The sequence below is a fragment of the Camellia sinensis genome, chromosome 8 (genome assembly GCF_055761805.1).
Source record: "Camellia sinensis isolate YWXY chromosome 8, ASM5576180v1, whole genome shotgun sequence".
Taxonomy (NCBI): Eukaryota; Viridiplantae; Streptophyta; class Magnoliopsida; order Ericales; family Theaceae; genus Camellia; species Camellia sinensis.
The window spans coordinates 35,048,662-35,073,569 of NC_138968.1; the positions used below are offsets into that span (position 1 = coordinate 35,048,662).

General features: G+C 37.6%; 1 protein-coding gene across 1 annotated transcript; it reads right to left on the reverse strand.

Moving 5' to 3' along the window:
- Window positions 1-1,696: 1,696 nt before the first annotated feature.
- On the reverse strand, window positions 1,697-2,821 carry LOC145797686 (uncharacterized). The gene is made up of 2 exons (XM_082885092.1): window positions 2,257-2,821; window positions 1,697-2,103 (listed from the first exon to the last, which is right to left on the reverse strand). The coding sequence occupies exons 1-2, from the start codon at window positions 2,819-2,821 to the stop codon at window positions 1,697-1,699; spliced, it is 972 nt and encodes a 323-aa protein (XP_082741218.1).
- Window positions 2,822-24,908: the final 22,087 nt, after the last annotated feature.

Consider the following 24,908-nt stretch of genomic DNA (forward strand, 5'->3'; position numbering starts at 1 on the left):
GTGTTTCCTTGTTCCTCGTACATTTTCTTCAAAAGTTTATCTTCTCATTGGCGTGCTTTAATTTCTTCAATCAATGTAGGCTCCACCGTTACATTGGCAAGCAACCCATTTATCTTGCGGGAAACGAGAGTACATGTCAAACTTCTCGTCGTCTTTCTACTCAGTGCGTCTGCTACCACGTTAGCTTTGCCCGGATGGTGATGAATCTCTATATCATAGTCTTTCATAAATTCTAGCCACCGCCGTTGCCTCATATTCAGTTCCTTCTATGTGAATAGGTATTTAAGACTCTTGTGATCAGTGTAAATCTCGCAGGTTGCACCGTAGAGATAATGACGCTAGATTTTGAGAGCAAAGATCACCACAGCCAATTCCAAATCATGAGTCGGGTAATTCTTTTAGTGAGTCTTTAATTGTCGCGATGCATAAGCAATAACTTTTCCATTTTGCATGAGAACGCAACCCAATCCATTGTATGAGGCATCACTATAGATTACAAACCCATTTGTTCCGGTAGGGAGTGCTAGTATAAGGGCTAACACAAGTCGACTTTTTAATTCTTAAAAACAACGCCCCTGTTTATCAGTCCATTCAAAGGGTGTGTTCTTTTGAGTTAGCTGGGTCAAGGGCGATGCTATTTTTGAGAAATCTTGCACGAAGCGTCGATAGTAGCCAGCTAGACCCAAGAAACTTCGGATTTCTGACACCTTAGTAGGTTGTGGCCAGTCTACGATTGCTGCAACTTTTTGGGGGTCAACCGAGATGCCATCTTTATTAATGACATGACCGAGAAAGTGTACACTAGTGATCCAGAATTCGCATTTCTTCAACTTGGCATAAAGTTTATGATCACGTAGTGTTTGTAGAACTGTTCGCAAGTGCTGCTCATGGGCCTCTGGTGACTTGGAGTATATGAGGATGTCGTCAATGAAGACGATGACGAACTCATCAAGATAAGGTTTGAACACTCGGTTCATGAGGTCCATGAAGGCTACTGGGGCATTTGTGACGCCAAAAGGCATGACAAGAAACTCATAGTGCCCGTAACGGGTTCTGAAGGCAATTTTTTCAATGCTTTCCGTTTTGACTTTTAGTTGATAGTAGCCAGAACGTAAGTCGATTTTGGAAAATACTTGGGCGCCTTGAAGTTGATCGAACAAGTCATCGATTCACGGCAAAGGATACCGATTCTTGATAGTGACCTTGTTCTGCTCTCGGTAATCGATGCATAATCTCATCGTGCCATCATTTTTTTTTCACGAACAATACTGAAGCTCCCCAAGGTGAGGTCCTAGGTCAAATAAAACCTTTATCCAAGAGTTCCTGGAGTTGAGTCTTTAGCTCCTTCAATTCTGTCATCGACATGTGATAAGGAGCTTTTGATATAGGTTGTGTGCCAAGTTGGGTTTCAATGGTGAATTCGATCTCTCAATCAACTGGAATACTAGGTAGATCTTCAAAAAAAACATCCAGAAATTCTTGAACTACAGGGATTGCATCAACGGTGGAGGCCTCTTTTTATGTATCAATCACATAACAAATATAACTATCACATCCCTTTCTTAGAAGTAGTTGGGCTGTCATAAAGGATATAATACAGGGAGGGTTAGAAACTCCAGCCCCATCAAAGACAAGTTCGGGTTGGTTTGGTAACTTGAGGGAGACCTTTTTGGCTTTACAATCGATAGAGGCGTGGTTATGCAGCCAGCCAATCCATACCTAAGATTACATCAAAGTTTCCAATGCGGAGGGGAATCAAGTCTACATATAAGGTTTTGCCTTTTAGGAATACAACACAAGATCTGTACACATCTGTACTACAGGCAGATTTACCAAAAGGAAAAGATGCAGACAATATGTATCCTAATGGTTCAGGTGTTGATGCCAACTTGGCAGCAAAGTGTGGTGCAACAAAAGAATGAGTTGACCCAGAGTCAATGAGGACATGAGCTAAAAGACCACAAACAGAAAGTGTACCTGACACAACATTTTCGGTAACTTCTGATTTTCTAGGTACCAAGGCAAAAGCTCGACCTTGGCGTTTTTGGTCCTTCTTCTCTCCTCCAGGTCCTGCAAGTCTCCTGACTGGGCCAGAGGGGCTGGCTGTATGATTAGTCAGCTTTGGACAATCCCTCAACAAATGGCCAACTTGTCCGCATCTAAAACATGCTCTCGTGTCTCGATAGCATTGTCCCCAATGAGTCCTCCCACAAGTAAGGCAAATTGGAATAATGTCTCATTGGGGGTTGGTAGGACCTTGATGGCCTGAGCTAGTTGTGCCCATATTCACCTTTTTGGGAGGTGCAACACCAGGTCTTCTGTTGTCTCTTTCCCAAAATCGCTTCTTGTAGCTTGGTTTCCCGGAATGCGAGGCTTTAATCCCCTTTTCCATAATATACGCCCGGTCCACCATTTCTGCATAGGTTGGCAGTTTTAAGACCTCGAGCTTGTCTTTAATTCCAGCATCCAATCCTGCTTCAAATTTTGTTGCTTTTTGAGTTTCGGTGGGGATGACGTATGTTGCAAACCGAGCGAGTTGTGTGAACTTGCTTTCATATTCGGCCATCGTCATTGTTCCTTGCTTTAGATGTATGAATTTGAATGCTTTCTGCTCCCGCAATGAATCGAGAAAGTATTTTTCGTAGAATACTTCCAAGAATCTTGCCCAAGTCATAATTTCTTCTTTGGCCAGAGTGAGAAGCCACCATTCCTGTGCATTGTCTTTGAAAGTGAAAGTGGCGAAAGTTACCTTTTGTCTTTTGGTGCAGGGTAGGACACGAAAAATCTTTTCCATGTCTTTAACCCAAGCGTCTACTACCATTGAGTCTGAGCCACCGGTAAATGTAATGGGTTTCAAATCCTAGAACTGTTTTATGGTAACCGGCTCTTCTCGCCGTTCCGGTGTCCCATTGTTGATGTTAGTTTGCAAGGCTTGCAAAAAGCTAGTAACCGCTCTTTCCATTACTCTTTCCATCGATTCAGTGCCGCTAACTGATGACTCACTTCCATTACCATTATTAGCCATTCTACAAGGTAATAAACGAGGCATTATATTCTCAACGTAGTATATATATATATATATATATATATATATATATATATATGTAGCACAATCTATATTTATATGAAATGCCAACTTTACACATTTTTTTTTATTTATTTTTTATTTTTTTACAATTCATATTACATTAGTCAGAATATGTTAGTGTCCCATCCCTTCGGTAAACAACACAAAAAGATATATAAAAAAGGGATTATAACACATCCAGGTCAGCATACAAAAAGATTTTCTGCTACCCACATCTAGAGTGGTGGGTCAAATGGGCCGAAAAATCATGGGAAATAGTGCTGCATAAAAAGCTGAAATTCCCACCCCAACTGGACTACACCAAAACACATCCATGCTACCTGGACCGTGAAAATGGGGATGGACCGTATATGTCCCACAAATGCTCGGTCAACAATCTAGCCAGATGTCTCAACATATGACAGGTCGTTATTAAAGTCAACATTTTGAATATTAATGATCTCCAGTGGGTTAGGGACTGTGGTGAAAATATAATCTTCAGGGTACACGTTCCCCCTTCTGGCCACAAACTCTGGGGGTAGAGGGCCTATAATATAATGCGGGCGATCATGACCTGGGGCGACGCTAAGGACGCGAGATGGTCCAAGAAAACGTCTGCGTGTATCGACAAAGCTGTGCCTCCATAATAAATTTGGGACGTCGGTAGGGTTAGCCTGAATGTAAACTGGCCGACCCATCAACAGGGCAAGGCCTGGGTGCAGTCCCCTGACTATTTCCTCGGAATCTCCCCAACCCTCAGGTGAGGCGGAGGCAGGGGCAGGGTGTTCAGCTAAGATTTCATCTAAATTGATGGCCTAGAGGTCATCCCCAAAAAGCATCATCAAGATAAATCTCTGACATTCCTACAACACCAGAATAAACGTGAGATTTTACACAGAAAGACTAACGTTGTAGATAAATATCTATTATTATTTTATTTTATTTTATTTTTATTTTACTATATTTTCTTAGCTATATAGTTTTATTTATAATTTTTTTTTGAACTTCCTAATCAAATTAAATATATATGTATATATATATTTTTAACCGTTGCTCTGATACCACCTTTGTCACGACCCAACCCCAGGGTTTAGGGTTGGAATCGCAACTTACTAACTTATGTTATTTGTAGCAAATTTAACTGCACAAGCGGAACTAAAATAATGAAATGGAAAATTTACTTCACTTTACTATTTAAGAAAAAGAAAATACATCTATAGGGCTTTAGTTATTTTATTAGTCAGTGACCGGTCCCGAGTAGGACAAAAATGAAGCAAAACTAAAAAGATAAAAAAAAAAAAAAAAAAAAAGTAGTTCAACAGCAATCCATGTGTGGGCTCCATTTTGAGGGGTTATGGGTTTCTCCAACATCTCGTCACCTGAAAGGGTAACAGCTATAAGCACACAGTAGAGTGAGAAATATTATGCCAAGAGTGTAGGGAATACAAAATAACCATGGATAATTAGTTAAGCTAAAATATTTACATAATTTAATTTGAAATAACAATTTATTTAAAGTGGCAGAATAAAAAAATCATGTAAATAAATAATCATAACCACGGTATAAAACAAAACAGAGCAGAGGTCACAGAAGTGGCAGTCAGAATAGAGGCCAATGGATCCATGGCAAATAGAGGACCACAAAGTGGACAAACAAATGCCAATGGTTATTTAAGTCCCCCAAGGCATGGGACTCCCGTGGTGGTACTTACAAAACATAATTGTATATAAAGTTATAGTCAAATATTCTTTAAAAGTAAAACAAACTCATCCATGGGTTTCCTTTTAAGCAAATAAAGTTCAGAAAATAATCCACGTAACTGAAATATTAATATAGTTTATAATAATTTATAAAACATAACTTGTATAAAATAAATTATGGTAAGTTAAAATATGCGTAAAATATATTATGGTGATTCAAGGTATAATATAACTCACCTTAATAATGACCCTTAGCCTTACTCCACTAACACAACCTCCCTACTATAAGTTTAGTACTTACGCGCACCTCTCTCGTTTTCGTTTTCTTCCTTTCTTTTGGCTTTTTTTTCCTTCACAGGTTGTCCCACTAGGGAGGTCAGGCCACTCTTACCCCGACACATGGCGGATTACAATCTTTCTACAGATTTGTTCAATCTCACTTGGATACGTCATTTATAACGGAAGATTTATTCTTATCTTATGATAATTACACTCTTGCCTAAATTAATCGCTAATTAAATTTCACTTTATCGTATACCAACAGAAAATTAATTATTTATTTTACTACCACACCCACTATTATTATTATTATTATTATTATTAATATTATTATTTATTCCCATTATTTATTTACTATCTTTAACTCTAATTTATATTATAATTTTTTATTTGTGTTAATTTAGCCTCAAATAATAATCCCTAATTAATCCCATATTGGATAATCCAATGCCAAATTAGATTTATATAATTATTTATTTAATAATCTATCATCACATGTGACTATAGATATTAATTTAACGTTCAGGGTGTCACACCGACAATCAATTGGGAATCACTGAATACTCGGATATGGTTTGCACCAATGTCTCTGGTTAGTCGAAGACCTGCTATCAAGGCCCAATATTCGGCCTCATTATTGCTTGCGTCGAACAGGAAATGGAGGGCACACTTGAAGTACTCACCCTCTGAGGTGGTGAGGATTAGACCGGCTCCACTACCTTCTTTGCGAGATGAACCATCAATACTAAGGGTCTAGGAGTGGGGGTCTTCTACATCAGCAGTGAAGTGTGCTAGCGGACAGGGTATGTTCGGAGTGAGATTGGTGAATTCCAAGATAAAATCGGCGACAGCCTGACCTTTGATTGCTGTTCGAGGTCGGTAGAAGATGTGAAATTGACTTAGCTCAACGGACCATTACATAAGTCTGCCTAACGATTCTGGTTATTGCAGGACCTTTTTTAGCGGCTAGTCAGTGAGAACCACAATGGAGTGAGCTTGGAAATAAGGTCGGAGGCGTCTGGAGGCTATAACTAAGGGAAGGGCTATTTTTTCCAGCAGAGGGTAGTTCTATTCTGCCCCCCTGAGAGAGCGACTAATGTAGTAAACTAGGCGTTGTACTGAGTCGTCTTCCCTGATGAGGGCAGCGCTGACCGTAGTGTTTGACACAACTAAGTAGAGGAAGAGGGTTTTGCTTGGTAGAACCTGAGAGAGGAGGGGAGGGTTGGCCATGCACTGCTTCAGTTGTTGAAAAGCTTCCTCAGATTCGGTGCTCCATTCGAACGTCTGTCGGAGGACTTTAAAAAATGGAAGGCACTTGTCAGTTGCCCGGGAAATAACGCAGTTGAGGACGGCAACTCTGTCCGTGAGCCGTTGAACCACCTTGACCGTTCTGGGAGACTGCATTTCTATCAGTGGCTTGATCTGTTTTAAAGTTGTTCTTCAAGGGTGAGCCTTTATCCTCCTTAAAGCTTTGTTGTAGTTGCTTATTTAGCCATCTTTGCATGCTTCTTTTGGCTTAACTTTCAATTGTAAAAAGCTTCATTTTCAAGTGCTTAAAGTGTTTGTTTGAGGCCTCTTTGGTGTTGGGGGTGGCCTACCCCCTTTTGTGTCTTATTTTTCCTTTTTTTGAGCCATCTCTTTAGGCCTTCGAGATCACCTTTGTTTGGCCTCTTCACCACTGAATTCTAGAGGAATTTCAGTGGTGGACAGTGTGTTTTGAGCCCCCAAATGGGTGGGGGTTGTCCCCCATCCTCTTCTCTTGTGTGCTTGTGTTGATGGCTCACCAAGTTAGCATGTTTTCTACATTCTTGGGGCCCTATCTTAGCATCTTTTAGGCCTTATTTTAGCATGCTATAGGTCTGTCTAGGGTTGGTTTGATTACCTCTTGCATGCTTTATACCCTTATAGTGAAATCCTCCCTATAGCCTTAACATGCATCATGCTTTGGACCATCATTCTAGCATGTTTTTGGCTCCACTCCAGCAAGCTTTTACTCATGTTTTGCCATACTTAAGCTTTGTTTTGAAGTGTTTTTGGTCATGCATGTCTTGCTTTGTATAGCCATAGTGCAAACTTGCTCACTAGCTATGAGTTTCATAGTCTCTAGCATGGCTTACTTGAGTTTTTTGCATGCTTTGGCCTCATTTCTAACATGATTTCAGTGTGTTTAGTGTAGTAATACCCTCATGTGTTTCACACTTTCAATGCTTTTAGAGCGTTGTGCTTTATGCCTCAATCATGAGCCAATTGGCATGCATGCTTGCCTAAGCCTTTGGGCTACCATCTCAACATGTTTTTGGTGTTATTTTACCTTGTTACAACTCTGATTTTTTTTGGTGAAGTCACCTCATGCTTGACTTTGGTAGGTGTAGTGTAATCCCACTCATTGGCCTTGCATGCTTTATGCCTCCCATTCTAGCATATGTTGGCTATGTTCAAGCATGATTTTGGCATTGTTTTGACCTGCCTTGGGACCGTTTTGAGTCACCTTGGCCCTTTGGGGCTTGTTTGATATGGCTATGGTACAAGTGCCTGTGCTAGCCTTAAGCTTTGAGCCTCTTAGCATGCTTTATTTGTGATATGTGCATGATTTGGCATCATTTCTTACATGATTTCAGAACATATTTCATTGCCACATGCTCACATTTTCCACTCCTTCAATGTGTTTGAGAGTTGTGCCTTTATGTCTCGCTTACGGGCCAATGCGTATGCATGCTCGTCTAGGCTTTTGAGCTCCCATGTCAGCATATTTTGGTCTTTGTTTTGACCTAATTAAGCTCTGTCTGTTCCTGGTTTAATCATTTGTGCCATGTATTATATGCCTCCTGTGTAATCCCCTTTAGTAGCCTTGTGACTTAGGCCTTCTAGCATGCCCTATTTGTGGTGTTTATGTGATTTGGTATCATTTAACACTTGATTTCAAAGCACATAGCATTGTCATATTCTCATGCATATCACTTTTTGATTATGTTTGAGAGTTGTGTTTTATGTCTTATTCATGGGCCAATGCATGAGCATTCATTTTCTTGCTTTTAATGCTAGCATTTCGAAGCATTTTGGCCACTATTTTGGCATGCATGAAGTCTGTTTGGGGTTGGTTTAAGTCCATTGAGCATTGCAGCATGCCTTTTGTATGATGCTCTTTATTTGCTTTGATGCTTTAGCCTGCCATGCATGCATTGCTCATATGTTAGAACCTTGTGCATGCCCCATTATCATTGATAGATAGGCATGTAGTTGCATTGCATTATGTTTGCATGTTGTTGCATTGCATTGTGTTTGGAGTGTTGTTGCATTGCATTGTGTTTGGATTGGATGTTAATCCAAACATGAGAAACGAGGGGCGTTTCATACTTGAAGTGATGAAACGTGCCTCATTTCTCGATCGCCGACCCTCTTGATCATGCATAATAGAGGTGGAGGCTCTTATGTGTTATTTGTGCATTCATTGACATTGAATTGTGCAAACTTGGCTTCTCGGCCATCGTGCATTGCGATGCTCGGTTGGTGGCTCGAGAGTTGAGTACCGTACTCCTTTGAGCTTGAGAAATGATAGGGAGGGTGGTTGTGCACACATATCTTGCAAATACACTACTATGCCCCTTCTTGTTCTCTGTTGCAGCAAAACTAGAGTCTGGCAGAATTTCTAGTCTATAGCAAGTTTTTCTGGTCTACAACTAGTCTACACCACCCTTTTCTGGTCAGCAATGCACCAGGAGGTCCCCATGTTAGAGCAGAAGCATTTTGGAGGTTTGTACAGTGTTCTGAGATCAAATTCAAAAAGAGACAAGTCTGGGCATAGTAATGGATTTTCGAGCGAGGCGATCGAGCATGCATGCACCCCTCACCCCGAGGACCTCTTTTAACTGCTTTAGCTGCTTTACTTACTTAGCTAATTCGTCGGTTTTGTACTTAATTAGTTAATGTGCTTAATTAATCGATTTGTTTTGTAATAATTAGTTAACTAAGAATAGTTAATTAGTTTTGGTTTGTAATAATTAGTTTAATTAGCGTAGCTAGTTAGCTTATTATTCGGACCCTCCATCGAGAGGGAAAATGTTGTAATAAGTGTGCGTGTGTGTGTGAACGTCTTCCAACCTCACGTCTTTCTCCCTTTCATTTACCCGCTTTCAGTGGTTAGATTAGGGCATATTTCAATTAGCATACCTTATGCTTGCATGAGTGCTTTCATTCATTTGTCTTGCATGCAAGGGGCTCGGCGCATCATTCAAACGGCATTGTATTTCAATACCTATTTGAATACATGTATTAAATGTCACATTCATATGCCATCTAAGATAGCTGAGCCCATTTAGTTGCATTTTTGCATGTGTTGCATTAGGCATCTTGTATAGTTAGGATCATGCATGATTTCTAACTAGCTTCTTTTTTGGCTCGACGTACACTGTGAGTGTTTACGCTTTAGCATCCTTGCATGTGTGTAAGTGATTGCCATGATAGCATGCTTGCCATGAGGCTATTTGCTTAATTGCTATAACTGCATGAATGTCTGTGGATGAAGGCTTTATGCTTGAATTGGGACAATTCGATAAATGTGCTTTTTAAGCCCACTTTGCGGAGTGGCAAATCATCATGTTTCTTTTAAGCCCACTTGAGGGTGGCAAATCCGTGCTTTAGCCTATTTGCGAGTAGTACTTTCAAACCATTTTTGAAAACAAGCACGAGTTGAGTTGTTCCAACTTAAGTGATTGAGTCTATATTTGTATGCTATACGCATCACATAGTAAGGTAACTAATAAATCAGAATAAGAACACATGTGTTTTCAAAATAACATATCCTGTTAGTAGAGGCCGATCTTTGATCGGGCGAGCGGGGGTGCTCATTTCAAGACGTTCCCCTTTTGTATCCAAGTTCCCGAGCAGAGGCAACTTTGGTGATGACGGACACGTGGCATTAGGCACGAGTCAGGGTTTCCTAAATTTCCCAAAAATAAAATATTTAGGTGGCGACTTTGAAATCTGGCAAAGTAGTCCATGTTTGGCTCTATTTGATTAAAATCGATTTTCCAAAACGATTTGCCAGATTTGGACTCTTTGGTGATTTATCAGTCTCACATTGCACTTTGTGAGATTAGATTCAAAACCGTGATAGGAGTCTGAACTGTAGTAGCTAGAACTACAATTCACGCCCTGGCTCGCGGAGCGGAGTTCCGGGTAGTCTACAGCGGTGAAGATCGAGTTTCGACACCATTGATTTTGGGGGTTTCATCTCATTTCTTCTTCAAAACTTGAGGTAGGGATTTTCTTAGAGTTATATATATGTTTTTGTAAGATCTAGATGATTTTCGAAATCATCCTTTGATTAGCTTTGAGAAATTGATTGTTGATTTCAAGATGATGAGTGATTTTGAAAGAGGGTTTAATTTCTTTTCCTTTTAAAATAGAAATTGAAGGTTTTGAACCATATTGATTGAAGAAAGATGATTTTGGAGAAATTCTTCTAAAAATCTTAGAGATGAATAGTTTTGGTGAGAAAACGTAGAAATTGGATCTTTTCTTTGAAAGATGTCGAAAATCCTTGGAAGATGTTGTCATATTTATTTTGTGTACCAAATAAATGAATGTTTTGAAATTTGTTTATTTATATATAAATGACAAATTTTGTGAAAAAAAATGAGAAATGTTGTTTATTTTGGAAATTGTTGTCAAAATGTTGATTTAGTCTTGAATTGACTAAATTGTTGAGATTGCTCGAAATGTAGGAATTACGTTATTCTCTTGAATGAATTGGATATAAAAGTATATATATATATATATATATATATATATATATATTCATCTTGTGGAATTGTGTTGAAAAGAGGATTGGGAATTTTGATCACAATGGTATAGTGTGTGGAACAATTGAATATGGAAGTAATGTTGCATTGCATTATTAAGCATACATTGACATTTCAATTCATTGGACTATGTTAAGCTTTGGAAATTTGCATTGAGAAAAGAATGTTGGGAAATGGGTTTTCATAAAATGGTTTTGGGGTAAATACGGTGGTAAGTCTTTATAGGTGGTGTAGATGAAATTGTTTAAGTTGGCCTGAGTGTCCTTGGTGAAAGACCAGAAAGTCGCACGGATAGGTGTTGAGCCTTTCGGTTAATACCGGTAAAAATGACAATTGGTAGTACTCGAATAGTATACTTGCAGACACCGACCTAGGGATTACCAGAGTTGTATTTACCGCCCCCTTTAATTAAATTGATAAATTTTGAACAGTTAAAGTTGCATAACATCATTGAAAATGATGGTTTTCAAAAGATGGATATGTGTTTTATTTTCAAAAAGGCAAGGCAAGGCATGGCATGGCATGTGCATTCATCTCTTAAAACTTGTATAAAATGCATATACTTTGTTAAGGATTTCCTATTGGGCTTTATGCTCACCCTACCGGATTTTTGTACAGGAAAAGACATGGTGAATCTGCCTAATTGAGGGCGTGGAAATGTGTGTGTTGAGAGCACTAAAGTTCTCATTTGCTGTGATCCTATTTGTAAGCCAAGGGCTATGTATGTGTGGGTTTGAATAACCATTTTGTGTACCAGGCTTAAGCCTTGGAAGATTGTAAACCCTTGGGGGTGCTTATATTGTTATTTACTTGTTGTTGAATCAATGTAATATCACATGAAGAACTATTATTATTATTTAATGCAAGTACGAGAAGTTATATTTGGTTTTCCTTTAAGAGAGCCACAATTGTTGCATTATCATTTGGGCTAGAAATTTGGGGCGTTACATTGCAATTTGCAAATTAGAATCTAGAAAAATGTAAATGTAGTTGGAGTTGGATATTAATTTGAAAAGTGGCTTATAAGTTGGTTTTTTTGGCTTATTATGAAAAAAGCAGAAAAAATAAATACGTGATATGACTCAAATAAGTCAATTAACCAATAAGTTGACTTATAAGCTTGTTCCCAAAATAGCCCATAATATTTGGCCCTTCTTATCTTGAAATCCTTATTATGTCGCTACTTATTAATCTAAACTGTTCACCTTTTAGGATTTATTGAATTGAGTATTAATGCAAAAATTCAAGATAACTGAATATAGTTAACCATATGATCAATTTGATTTTGTATTAAAAAAAATGAATGATCTATTCTCAAAATTATATTTGCCAACCATTTTTGTAAGATAAATATAATCCCGGTATATAGCTACCAATGTTTGATTAACTTAATTTTTTACATAAATGATATTCTCAGTAGGCCCTAAAAGATGAACAATTTGGATCATTGAAGTTGGCCCACCAAGCTCAATAGCACCTCTCCCGTTCAAATCCCAACATGAGAGAAGCCATCTCCTTTGAAGTAATAATTAGTCAAGAAATTAGTTTGTTAAGGCTAATGAAGCAATATTTTCATATTTTATTTGTTATATTAGTTAAAATATAAATTCTTAGGTTTTTGTAATTGACAATCTTATTGAATAAAACTTTATTCAGTTATATTTTTATTCGCTCTATTGTGTCTGTGAGTTATGAGAGCTTAGATGCGAATCCAACCCAAATTGTGCATATGTAGAGGAGTTTGTACTCACATTCCGTATTTGACTTGAGTATTCTTTGTTTGTCACTTCGCTAACTACGTACGGGGATATTGTGTCTTTTATGCACTCGAGCAGTGAAGTGGTTCATCTAATATCTCTGTCTGCATTATAAATTTTTGAGAAATATGTTTTACAACTTGAACGACAGATGTTGCGCTTGAGCAGTTGGTCTATACGTAAGTACAACCTTTAGTCACACCGCTCAAGTGGTACAGTGAGTGCTCGAGCAGTGTTCGTGGCTCTGTTTAGTGCAAAGTGTGTTGATTTTTATTTTTAAGGTTTAATCCATCTAGATTCTTGGAAAGGAAGAAAAAACAAAGTGTTTGATATTGGAGGGTGTTTATATATGAGTTTCCTTTATGTATAAAAGGTGATCTATTGATCAACGAATTACATATTGACAAACATCAAAGGTTGGTTTTGTTATTTTATTTACAAAAAGAGAAATGTGTTCATCAGTGGATTTCGCAGAACTTGGGCTTGAGGTTTTGGTGGATTCCGGAGCGACTCATCATCATGGATTCGACATCGGTGTTGTGGATTTAGCGTTGGGCAAAGCAATTTCGAGGTGCAGACAGTGGTGAAAGAGGCACATTGGGTTCGGTTCAATTTGGACTTGGATCTGCTAAGTGTAGCCCGACTTTCCATACTCTTTTTGGAATGCAAATAGCCCTACAATTCGGACTCCACTTGTGGTTTTGAATCTGATTTCACAAGTACAATGTGAAATAGTTAAAATACAAAAAGAGTCCAAATCCGACAATTCTTTTTGGAAAATCAATGTTTGAATCAAATGTAAAAAATGGACTGCTTTGCCAAATTACAGAGTCATCACCTTGTAGACACCCCATTTTTGACTGACCTTAAAACTCAGACGTCACCGACTGAGCACTCGGTGATGTTGCATATTGTGCTCGTTCTGAGGTTATGGAGTTTCGGCTGCGAGCCTTGCCTCCGGACTTCGGGGCTATTTTGTGCTTTGCTTCAGTTTGCGAACCAGGTCCTGTTTTCTCTATTTTCTCCTCCCGAAGGAAGGGATAGGTCTCGTAGACCATCTCTCAGTGGCCGTAGGCTACGTTTCGTGGTCGTAGGCCATTTTTCCCGTTTGGAGCCTAGTTTCCGGTTTTCGGAGCCGTCGGCCGTGTGCCTCGGTTCGGGACCGCTTAACTACCTCCGTTTGCTCTGGTTCTTGGCACACACCTTGTTTCCTCCCTTTTGAGGGACACTGTCGCCCGAGAGACCAACTTCGTGGTCAAACGCCACCTCCGGTGCCTAATAGTCAGTTTTCGGGGCCCCAGGCCGCGCGTTTTGGCCCCTGAACCTCCGTTTTGCATCCATCTTGGCCCATTTTTGGCAGGGGCCCTATTTTCATGGTTAGGAAGGTGGTGGTATGGTGGGAGGCCACCTTTTCTCCTGAAAAACTAGCTTTCTCCTTTTTCTCTCTCATCTAGTTGGTTTTTCTTGCAGAAAGCTGGTTTTTCTTACTTTTGAGCCACAATTTCTAGTTTTTCACACCACCATTGTGTTGTGCTCATCTGGGAGGCCACCAATATGGGTAGGCCAACCATTAATTCCTCTTGACCCTTTTGAACCCCTTTAAAAAGCTGGTTTTTCTCTTTCCTAGGTCACATTTTCTGTTTTTTCACCACAGGGCTGTGTTCTACTCATTTGGGAGGCCACCTTTCTAGGTAGGCCGACCAGTAATTTTGATTGAACTTTTTGACCCCTGGTCGGCCGACCAGGGGAGGTGGTCGACTGACCACCCTGACCCTTTTGAACTGGTCGGCCAGTTTTGTCTCTCTGAGTGTGTTCCCGCTATGCCAGCTGTTTTACACTTAACCCACTGTCCGAGATTTGAGCCCTTTGTTTCTCTTCTTAAGCAAGCTTTGGTCCCTTTGCTTAGCTTCTAAGAGAAGCTTGACCCTTTGGCCAAGCTTCTTGAGGAAGCTTGACCCTTTTGGTTAGCTTTCTCAAGAAGCTTGCACCCTTTACTTGAGGCTTCCTAGAGAAGCCATGGCCCTTTGTCTTCTATAAGACAAGCTCTCAACTCCATTTTGCAAGGTTAGAAAAGTTTTGGCTGGAGCATACATACAACTCCCTTTATCTCTATACTTCAAGCCTCCAAACCCTAATATTCTTGGCCATTTTACACTACACCTCATAGCCTACCACCTCCACCATCCATTCCAGCACCTTGGAGGTCATTTGCAGAGGTTGAGAGCTCACATTCTTGGTCCAGAAGTTACTGCATTGTTGTGCTACAAGGGTAAGTCTTCATTTACCCATTTTTTGCACTATTTTGCTCTATACTTTAGCTCCATTTGCAAGCATTTTCGAGCTTTGGCACAAACTGAAAAGTGTCTTATTTTGAGCCCCTCTTGAACGTTTTTTAAGGACACTTTTCTGTTTGAAGCCATCTACCTCCTTGTTTGCTACATCTCTCTTTTAAGGCTTATTTTGCTTCAAATCTTAGCCCTGTTTTTGAGCATTTTTGCACTTCGACCTAAACTGAAGAAAGTCTTGTTTTGACCTCCTCTTCAAGTTTTATTGAGATCACTTTTCTGTTTGGAGTCATCTTCTTCTTTTCATGCTTCATTTCCTCATGCTTTGAGCCATGCATTTGAGCATTTGCATTGGCCTTGTTTTGGCCTCTTAGCCACTGAAATCCAGTGGATTTTCAGTGGCTTTGATGTATCTTTGAGCTCCAAAATCATAGAGGGGTGACCCTCTCACCCCTCATTCTCTTTACTAGCTTTGTTGGTCTTCCAAAGGAGCTCCATTTTTCATGTTGTGAAGTCACATTCCAGGAATTATTTTGTGAGTTTTATGGTCTGCATTAGCTCTATTCGGATCCCATTTTTCCATATTTTCTGTCTATGATGCATGTGTAGAGCAATCCTATTCAAGGCCTTTCAAAGGGACCTTTCATTGCATGCTTCCTAGACCAATTCCAGGGCCTATTTGGTGAGTTTTAAGGTTTTCATAACTCATTTCCAAAGATGGTTTTCACCTTTTATGTGTCCATCATATAGGTGTAGAGTAACCCCTTGCATGACCTTCCAAAGGAGCTCATCATTTTTGCATGCATTGGATGCATTTCAGTGGTTATTTGGGGTTTATTTGACATATCATGTTCCTATTTTTGGCTGGTTTGGTGACCTCTCTTATGATTCATGTACATGCCATATAAATCATGCTTACTAGCCTAGGTTGCGTGTTGTTTTAGCCCCTCATGTTAGCATATTTTGGCTGTGCCTTAAACTGATAATGTGCTTATTTTGGACTACCCTAGCTCTGTTTTTGGGTCTTGTTGTTGATTGATGTTAGTTTTTCATGCTTGTAGTTCAAGGTCCATGCTTAGCTTTGAGTTTTGAGATCCATTCCATGCGTATACTGAGGTATTTTCATGCCTTGGGGTCATTTTTCATCAAATTTCAGAGCTTATACGAATGCCATGTTGCGATGTTTTCATCTCTTTAAATGTGTTTGAGAGTCGGGCTTGTATGCCTCATTTACCATTTAATGAGCTCCATTCCGTTGCATTCCGAGCCATCATTTTAGGCCATTTCCCCATTGTTTCAGACCTGCCTAGGGTCTGTTTGGGGTTGGTTTTTCCTTTGGTGCATTGCTTTAGGTACCTCTAGTGTAACGCACTTCACTAGTTTCGGTACCCGGGCCCCCTAGCTTGCAATTGTGTGCCATATTTGCATGTTTCGAGACCATATTTCACGCTGTTTTAGAGCTATAATTTATACTATTCCATATCATGTTTCATCCTTTTCTATGCCTTGTTATTGTTGCATGTCATGCCTTAGGTTCGGTCCTTTGTATTCGTGCATGTGTGCATGCATTTCGGTTGTCTCATTTTCATCTAATGGCCACTGATGTGAGTGTGGCTGAGGTCCACTCATGTTGGTGTAAGTCCATCGTGCATTGTGTATGTCATTTCGGTCCATAGCATTGTGTATGCTGAGTTGCATGTTAGAGCATTATGTATGTCATGTCACATCGAGCATTGTGTATGCCATTTCATAGCATTGCGTATGCTAGGTTGTATGTTAATCGCATTGTATATGCCATCTCATTTGCATCGTGTTTGGGATAAGAGTTAGCCCAAGCACGGGAAACGAGGTACGTTTCGTACTCCGAGTGACGGAACGTGTCTCAATTCCCTGTCGCCGACACTCCGGATTACCATGATGGAGTTTAGGTCTTGTTGTGTTTTCATGTGCATTCGTTTCATATTGAGTCGTACAATTCGACTCCTCGGCCATCATGCATCGATATGCATGATTGGTGGCACGAGGATCGAGAACTACACTCCCTGAATAGTAGTCATGCATACATATGTGAAAATACTTTGCTATGCCCCTTTGTTACTCTCTGTTGCAATAAATCAGAAATCAGCAGCCTTCTGGAGCGTTGCGCAATATTCCAAGAACAATTGCAAACAGAGGCAAACTGGGGCATCGTAATGGATTTCTGCGCAAGGCAACTCAAGCATGCATCATTCATCATTTGGAATAGAGCTGAGGCAGTCCATAGATTTGCGTGCTAATTTACCTGCTTTCCTAGATTAATTTATTAATTAATTAGGATTTTGTATTTATTCGGACTGTACTATTTATTCGGACTGTATATTATTTATTTGGATCCTCCGAGCAAGGGCACAACTGTAATAAGTGTGCGTGCGTGTGATGTATGTCTTCCAACCCCATGTCTTTCTCCCTTTTATTTACCAGCTTATGATGGTTAGTTTAGGGCATGTTTCAATTAACATACTTATGCTCGCATGTTTGCATTCATTCATCTGTATTACATGCACCGGGCTCGGCGCATCATACTAACTGCATTTGTATTTCAATTCCAAATTGAATACGTGTTAGCTATAGCATCATCATATGCCATCTTAGAATAGCTGAGCCTATTGTAGTTGCATTTTCGCATGTGTTGCATTAGGCATTCCTGTATAGTTAAGATCATGCATTGATTTCTAACTAGTTTCTATTTTGGCTTGGAGTACTCGGTAAGTGTTTATGCTTTAGCGTCCCCGCATGTGTATGAGTGACTGCCATGATAGCATGCTTACCATGAGGCTAATTGCTTATGTGATATACTTACCTGAATGTCTGTGGGTGAAGGTTGGGTTATTTGGATTGAAACAATTCATCAATTGTGAGTTTTAAGCCCACTTGAGAGTGGCAAATCATCATGTTTTCTAAGCCCACCCGAGGGTGGCAAAATCTGCATTTTAAGCCTACTTGCAAGTAGCAAACCATTTTCAAAAGCAAACATGAGGTGTTTTGTTCCAATTCAGGCGATCCAGTCTATACTTGTATGCTGTGCGCATCACATAGTAAATCTAGGCTAATAACCAGAATAAGAATGCATAATGTTTTCAAAACTAGATATCATGGTTGGTAGAAGCCGATCTTTGATCGGGCGAGCAGGGGTGCTCACGAAGTGACCTTCCCCAATCGTACCCAAGTTCCCGAGCCGAGGCAACTTTGGTGATGACGAACACGTGGCCTTAGGCAATGAGTCAGGGTTTCCTAAATTCCCCCAAAATAAATATTTAGGTGGCGACTCTGTATCTGGCAAAGCAGTCCATGTTTGGCACTTCTTTCAAAAAAAATTGTTTTCAAAAATGATTTGCCGAATTTGGACTCTTTGATGATTCATCGGTCTTGCATTGCACTCCGCGAGATTATATACAGGACCGTGACAATTGAGTCCGAATTGTAGTGAGGCCCGAGGGCGTGTCTACACACCTAAATATTTTTGAAAAATTTAGGAAACCCGAGACTCATGCCAAAGGTCATTAGTTCGTCATCACCAAAGTGTCTCGGCTCGGGAACTTAGGTACGAGTGGGGAAGGTCATGAATTGAGCACCCCACTCGCCCGATCAACGATCGGCCTCTATTAATCATGATGTGTTTTTTATTTACATTTTATGCTCTTGTTTTGATTTATTAGCTATTTTTACTATGTGATGCGTACACAATGTATAGACTAGTTTGCAAGATTTGGAACACTTGATTTCATGTTTTGTTTCGAAATTGTTTTGTGGATTTGCACTTGAAAAAGTGGGCTAAAATGGACATTAACCTAGCCATCCCAATTCAAGCAACTAGCCTTTATCCACAAGTATTCAAACAATTATATCATTTAAACAATTAGCCTCATTGTATTCATGTTTTGACATGGCATCACAAACATTCGATGCAACTTGCTAAAGCAATAAAAGCTCACCTAGTACTTCGAGCCAAAGCAGGTGAAAGTGTTGGAAAAAATATGCATGTTCCTAACTTATTAATGCAACGCACACATTATGTATTTTATAGGCTTGGCTATGAGCATGACATATGATTGCATTCAAGACATGCGAAAGAGCACCTATTCAAGTAATGAGTTTGAACATTTGATATTGGATTAGTATGATGAGCCGAGCCTTGGATGTATGCAAGACAAATGGATGCGAAACATGGAGTATGCTAAAAAAACATGATGTTTCTAAACTAACTATAATAAGCAAGTAAGTAAAAAGGAGAAAGACGTGGAGTTAGAAGATATACAACTTATTACAACATTGCCCTCATGCAAGAAAGTGCAAATCAAAGTCCAAAAAGTCCAAATTAAACTAATTATTACAAAACCGAATGAATAAATAGCGAGGCTAATTAATTAGCTAACTATACTATTACAACAAGGATAACCACAATAAATAAATTCGCTATTTAAACTAATTAACTACAATAATTACAAAGGGACAATAATAATAATTACAACATTAATAATTAATGAGACTAATTACAATAAACAATATTGAATAAATTAATTACAATGATGATCATGATGTAAGCGAGGATGCGCAAGGGTTGGATGCATGCACATGCACAATGTTCAAGAACAGTTCTGTCTGCCCCAGGCTTGCTCTGTTTCACCTCAACCACTACCCTCTGTTTCCTGCAAAAATACATTACTAACAAAACATTAAGGGCTGACCGACCCTCAATGAAGCCCAGCCGGGCCTAAAGAAGGTCGGCCATGCCTCAAATTTGTGCAAAACTCTGTTTTGTGTATTAAAGTGAAAACAAAGCAGACAGAGTGTTTTGGATTCTGTTTGTCCCTCTCACATTTCTCTGTTATGGGAAAGCCTTGAGAGAAGATTAGAATTGTTTCCAAAATCATCAATGAACAAATTGATTGCTTGATGATTTCGATGCACAATTTTGGACAAAATCAATAAATGAATTGAATAACAACCTCTCATCCCTCTTATCATGGAGTGAACTCAAAGAGTGAGGTGGACACGCTTCAAAATCCATCAAAACATCATGAATTGATGTTAGACAACTCTTGACACAACGGATTCGACATAACGTTCGGCCGAACTCCAAGCAAGAAAACTCTTTTTTTTTTTATGTGAGTTGATTCATTTTAAGCCAAATTCATTAGTTTTTACCATCCTTTAATCCATTGAGTCTAAGGTGATTGGTACGTCCACTAAAGGTTACGTCCACTAAGTGAGAAATATGTGAAACAGGAGGTGATTCTCAACATGAAAAAGAGACTACATTGTTGGCAATGAACCTCTGCAGAGATTAAGCCATTAAGCGTAAATTGCTAGTTCACGCTTTGAACATCCATCAACCGATTGAAACAACTCTCAAATAAAAGAGATAAATGACAAGTTGATTATTAAAAAGAGGTTCTTAAACATGGAAATGAATTGAAAAAAAGTTAAGACAATATTCTGCAAGCTATGTATGCAAACTTATGAGACAACAAAGAAGCTAATCAAAGCATGAACTATTTAAATAACTTAGAACAACCCTCAAACAGCCCTCAAGTAATGAAAATCAATGGCTAAAAATGCAAGAAAAGGGCCTAAAAAAGCTAAACAACAAAGAGGGGAAACAAGGCTAGTAAACAAGAACAAGGAGGGGTGGCTAACCCTTCCACTTTCGAAACCTCAAAACATGGTTTTTAACCTTTTTTAAACTTAGAAAATTAATGTAGAGAACAAAGAAAAAGAGCGTAAAAGTAAGGGTTTGAGCTATAGGTAAAGGTGAAGAAAGAGCAAACTCGCTTTACCTTTTTGGCAGCTCTTTAAAACCAAACTTGGACATTTAAAATAGGATCCAAACAACACAAAACAGTAGGAACTAGGTGGCAAATGAAAGAAAGCAAGAGAGAAGATAACAAGCGTATACCTCTCAAGGGAGTAAGCTTTTTATTTGTGATCAAACTAAGCTCCAACACACTCTCAAGCTTGAATTATGGTGTTCAACGCTCAACCAAGGTTACTAGACTAAGGTATGAAGGTGTATATGGTGTATGGATATGAGTTCAAGGTGGTAGGTTAACTCAAAGTGTTGCTTGTACAAGAAGAAGGAGAAGAAAGAGCTCTAAAGGTGATATAATCGCTTTCTTAAAATTCTTCAACACTCAAAATAGAGATATATAGTCGTTTTTATAGAATTTGAGCTAGAAATATCATAAATATCTTAAAAAATGGACAGCTGGCGGCCTCCCATCCAAAATAGTGTTTCTCGTTACTAAGGCCCGGCTAGCCCTTAATAGCCACGGCTGGCCCTCAATGCATTTCCTTTTTTCTCTGTTTCAATCTCAACACAAGGTGGCACAAGGTGTAAAAGAGGATTTCTTGGGTATAATTAGTGGGAATGTGGAAGGTTTGAGGTTGTTTGGAAGCTTAAACAAGGCTCCTTCGTTAAGACCTCAAACCACGCATAACGCTGCTTTCATCATCGAGTGCACCGGGCAAAGCACTGGAGCCTTGCGGAAGGTCAAAAATGGGGTGTCCACACTAACTAATTGAGAGTTTTGTGTTTAATTTTTCTTTTTTTTGTCTTCTTAATGGATTGTTTTGTGGTTTCGACTTGTGATTTTTTTCACGTTAAATTATTGCACCGATTTATTATTGATTGTTTCATGGAGATTGTTATTCATTATTTAAAATTAAATCCACAATACCGCATGGAGCACCACACGAAGCTAGCGTAACACGCAACCATACTAACGTTGAGCGGAGCCCAAACTAGTGCCGCGAAGATGTGCACCCAATTTCACTTGGCCGGTCAAATGAAGATAATTATGTCCAATCTTGATGGCCACATTAATTGAGGATAACTTAGTTGGCCTAATCTTAGCCTAAGGCCCAATAACGCTTTGCTCGACCCATTAACACAACCCAGACCACGTCTGGCTAGTCACACTACATTTGACCAGCTAAACCTCCTCCGCATGGCCCAAACCATGTAGCCTTCCAATCCATAGCCCGACTGACAACAAATGCCTAATTTATCCCGACCCAGATATCGTGGCACAAATTTCCCTCTCATTTGATATGCAACTTTTAACCAAATGAGTATATCAAAATTTCTATAAATAGCAATCAGAATTTGTTAAGAAATTTATATAGTCATGTTGAAATTTAATTAATATATTGTAGAATTTATATATAAAATAAATCTAAACCATACGTTAATGTTAATATTTCTAGTCAATCTAAGTAACAATCCTAAAAAGATATGTAGTACAATATCAACTAACATGCAAAATTCTATAATAAACACCTTAAAAAAAATTTCTTACATTTTAGTCGTTGGATTTAAAAAAATTAACTTGAATCATTAATTTTTACAAAGTATGTTACTTTTGTCCTTAGTATTTTTTATTTTTTTTTCTAGATTATGTCAATAATTTTTAGTTTTCAAGTCCGTCTAATGAAAAAGGATCTAAAAGTAAAAATAAATAAATAAAATTCTAAAAAAATTTAGTGAAGAGAAAAAAAAATAAAAAAATAGATATTAAAAATAAAAAAAATAAAAGCCCACTGTTTTCTTAATCTTTAGTGGACTTCTTTTCAAATTTTTATATTTTACTTTTCTGGTTCGTTTAGTCTAGTAAAACTTAAAATATAATTTTTAAAATATTTAATTTTTTTTTACTAAAGATTTAAAAAAAAAAAAAAAAGTTCACAAAAGGATTCCCTTTTGTTGAAATACTGTCCTCACAAAATATATAAATTATTAAATAGAAAGATTGTATTAATAAGTTTTCCAAAGGTATTTGTTAATAAGTTTGAAATTATTTTACATTATCTATAAAAGTGCGAAACATAAACAATTTATAAATATTTTAAACTTTGTTAATCAATACCCATATATCTTAGATCATTCAATTAAAATTATAGGGTAAATTAAACCAACCTTTCTTAAAATTTGAAGAAAATACATTAAACTTCACAAGTTTAGCATATTTACACTAAATTTCGTTAAAATTTTAATTCACATAACACTTTTTTTTTTCAAATCAGTACTATTTTAGTCATATAGAAGAAAAGTATTATTATTATTATTATTATCACTTTTACATTAAATATTATTTTGCCTTTATTTATTCCTATGTTTACATAGCATCTCACTTTAAATTTGCTAAAATATAATCAATGCAATTATATTAAAATTGTAGAAATTTATAATAATTTTTTTAAAATTTTAAGAGTAATCAATGTAATTTATCCAAATTATTATATTAAAATTATAAATATTTAATGAGTTGTTGCCCAAGTACTTCTCTGTTTTGAAAGATTTACTTTTTGAAATAAGATTCTGTCTGGTCTACAAAGTAGGCTGAATTATTCTATTTGAACTCATAGGGCTTCCTACGTGAGTTTCATCTCGATAATTTGAGTCGTTCATTTTTTAAATCACAGCGTGTAGATCATTCAATGAAAAAAATTAGGCCGATCAGATAATCGTAGACACATTAGTTTATTATATTGTTTCTCAAAAAATAAATAATCTAACTTTAAAATAATATTTACCATTCATTTTTTTGTTATAAATAAAGGTTATAAATTAACATTATTATGACCATCAAATTAATCTAACTTTTTATATATATACTTATAATGCGTTGAGCTTCATATGCCTAAACAGTAGGGGTGCTCGCAGTTCGATTTTAGACGGTTCGGTTTGCGATTAGGACCCGCCCACATATGTGCGGTTTGGGAAAAATTGAACCCGCAACCGCCAGTAGTGTGGGTTGCGGTTTGTGCAGATATGGTTTGCGGATTGGACTTTTTTCTTTAAAAATTTAGTTTTGGGACTTTTTTTTTTTTCCAGTTTTGTAAATATTTAGTTTGGGCCATTTTCCCCCCATTTTATAAAATGCTCAATATTTATAATTAATGAATTAAAACTTATAAAATAAAAAACATAACAAAATCAATTTTTTACACAAGAAAATCATTCAAAATCCTAAATTTTTAAATAAAATCATAAACTAACACAAGCACACCTTTCAAAATCCTAAATTAAATTATCAAATCATTCACTACCCAATAATACAATTAAAGTAAAATCATTCAAAATCCTAAACTTACCTAGAAATAATTATTCATTAACTTTTACATTCATCCAAAATGTAATAATAAAATAATAATAAATTATTGTCAAATTTCATCCAATTCAAACCCATTAAATAAAATAAAAATATTTGCAAACTCGCAAACTCCATCATGAACCACATCCAATTTTCAAAAATTTCAATTCCATGCATATGTTTGATGAACCCTGCACAAAAACAAACTGAAAAATATATAATTTAATCTTCGATCTTCATAATTCCTTTGAAAAAAAAAAAAGTGTAAAAGAATAAAATAATGGAAAGATAAACAAATGTGCATATATTGCATCTCAATATAGTAGGAAAATGTGTTGAGTATATCTAGGATATGATGAATGAATCAACGGTTCAGGTTAAAAAATAAAAAAAAAAGTGTTGGTGGATTCTTACGGGTGCGGGTAAAACCTGCCACCTGCAATAATATCATATTTTAAACTGCATCCGTTCATATTGTACCTGCTAAAACGCCTAGTTATATGCCAATGAATTCGGATTGGACGAGTTGAGCGTTCAAATAACCTTACAACCAATCTTACTCAACAGCAGAACCCATTGCACGGTAAGAGAATATGGGTCCTTATTTTGGTGGTAGAAATTTGCGTGTTTTGATCAGGCGCTCAATGGGCTGACCACCAACGCGTTTTAAAGCCTATCATTCGTCAAAAGCCAACTAATAGAGAAAATTTTGTTTTAAAATAAAAAGTGTATGTTAAATTATATAATTATGTATAAAAATTTTAGGATAAATTATAAATACACCTCTTGAGATTTACTTAAATTATAAATTACTCCCTGTGATTCTAAAAATTATATTATGCTCTCTAAGATTTCTAATTTTATAACAAATATGTCTTTTTATTAAT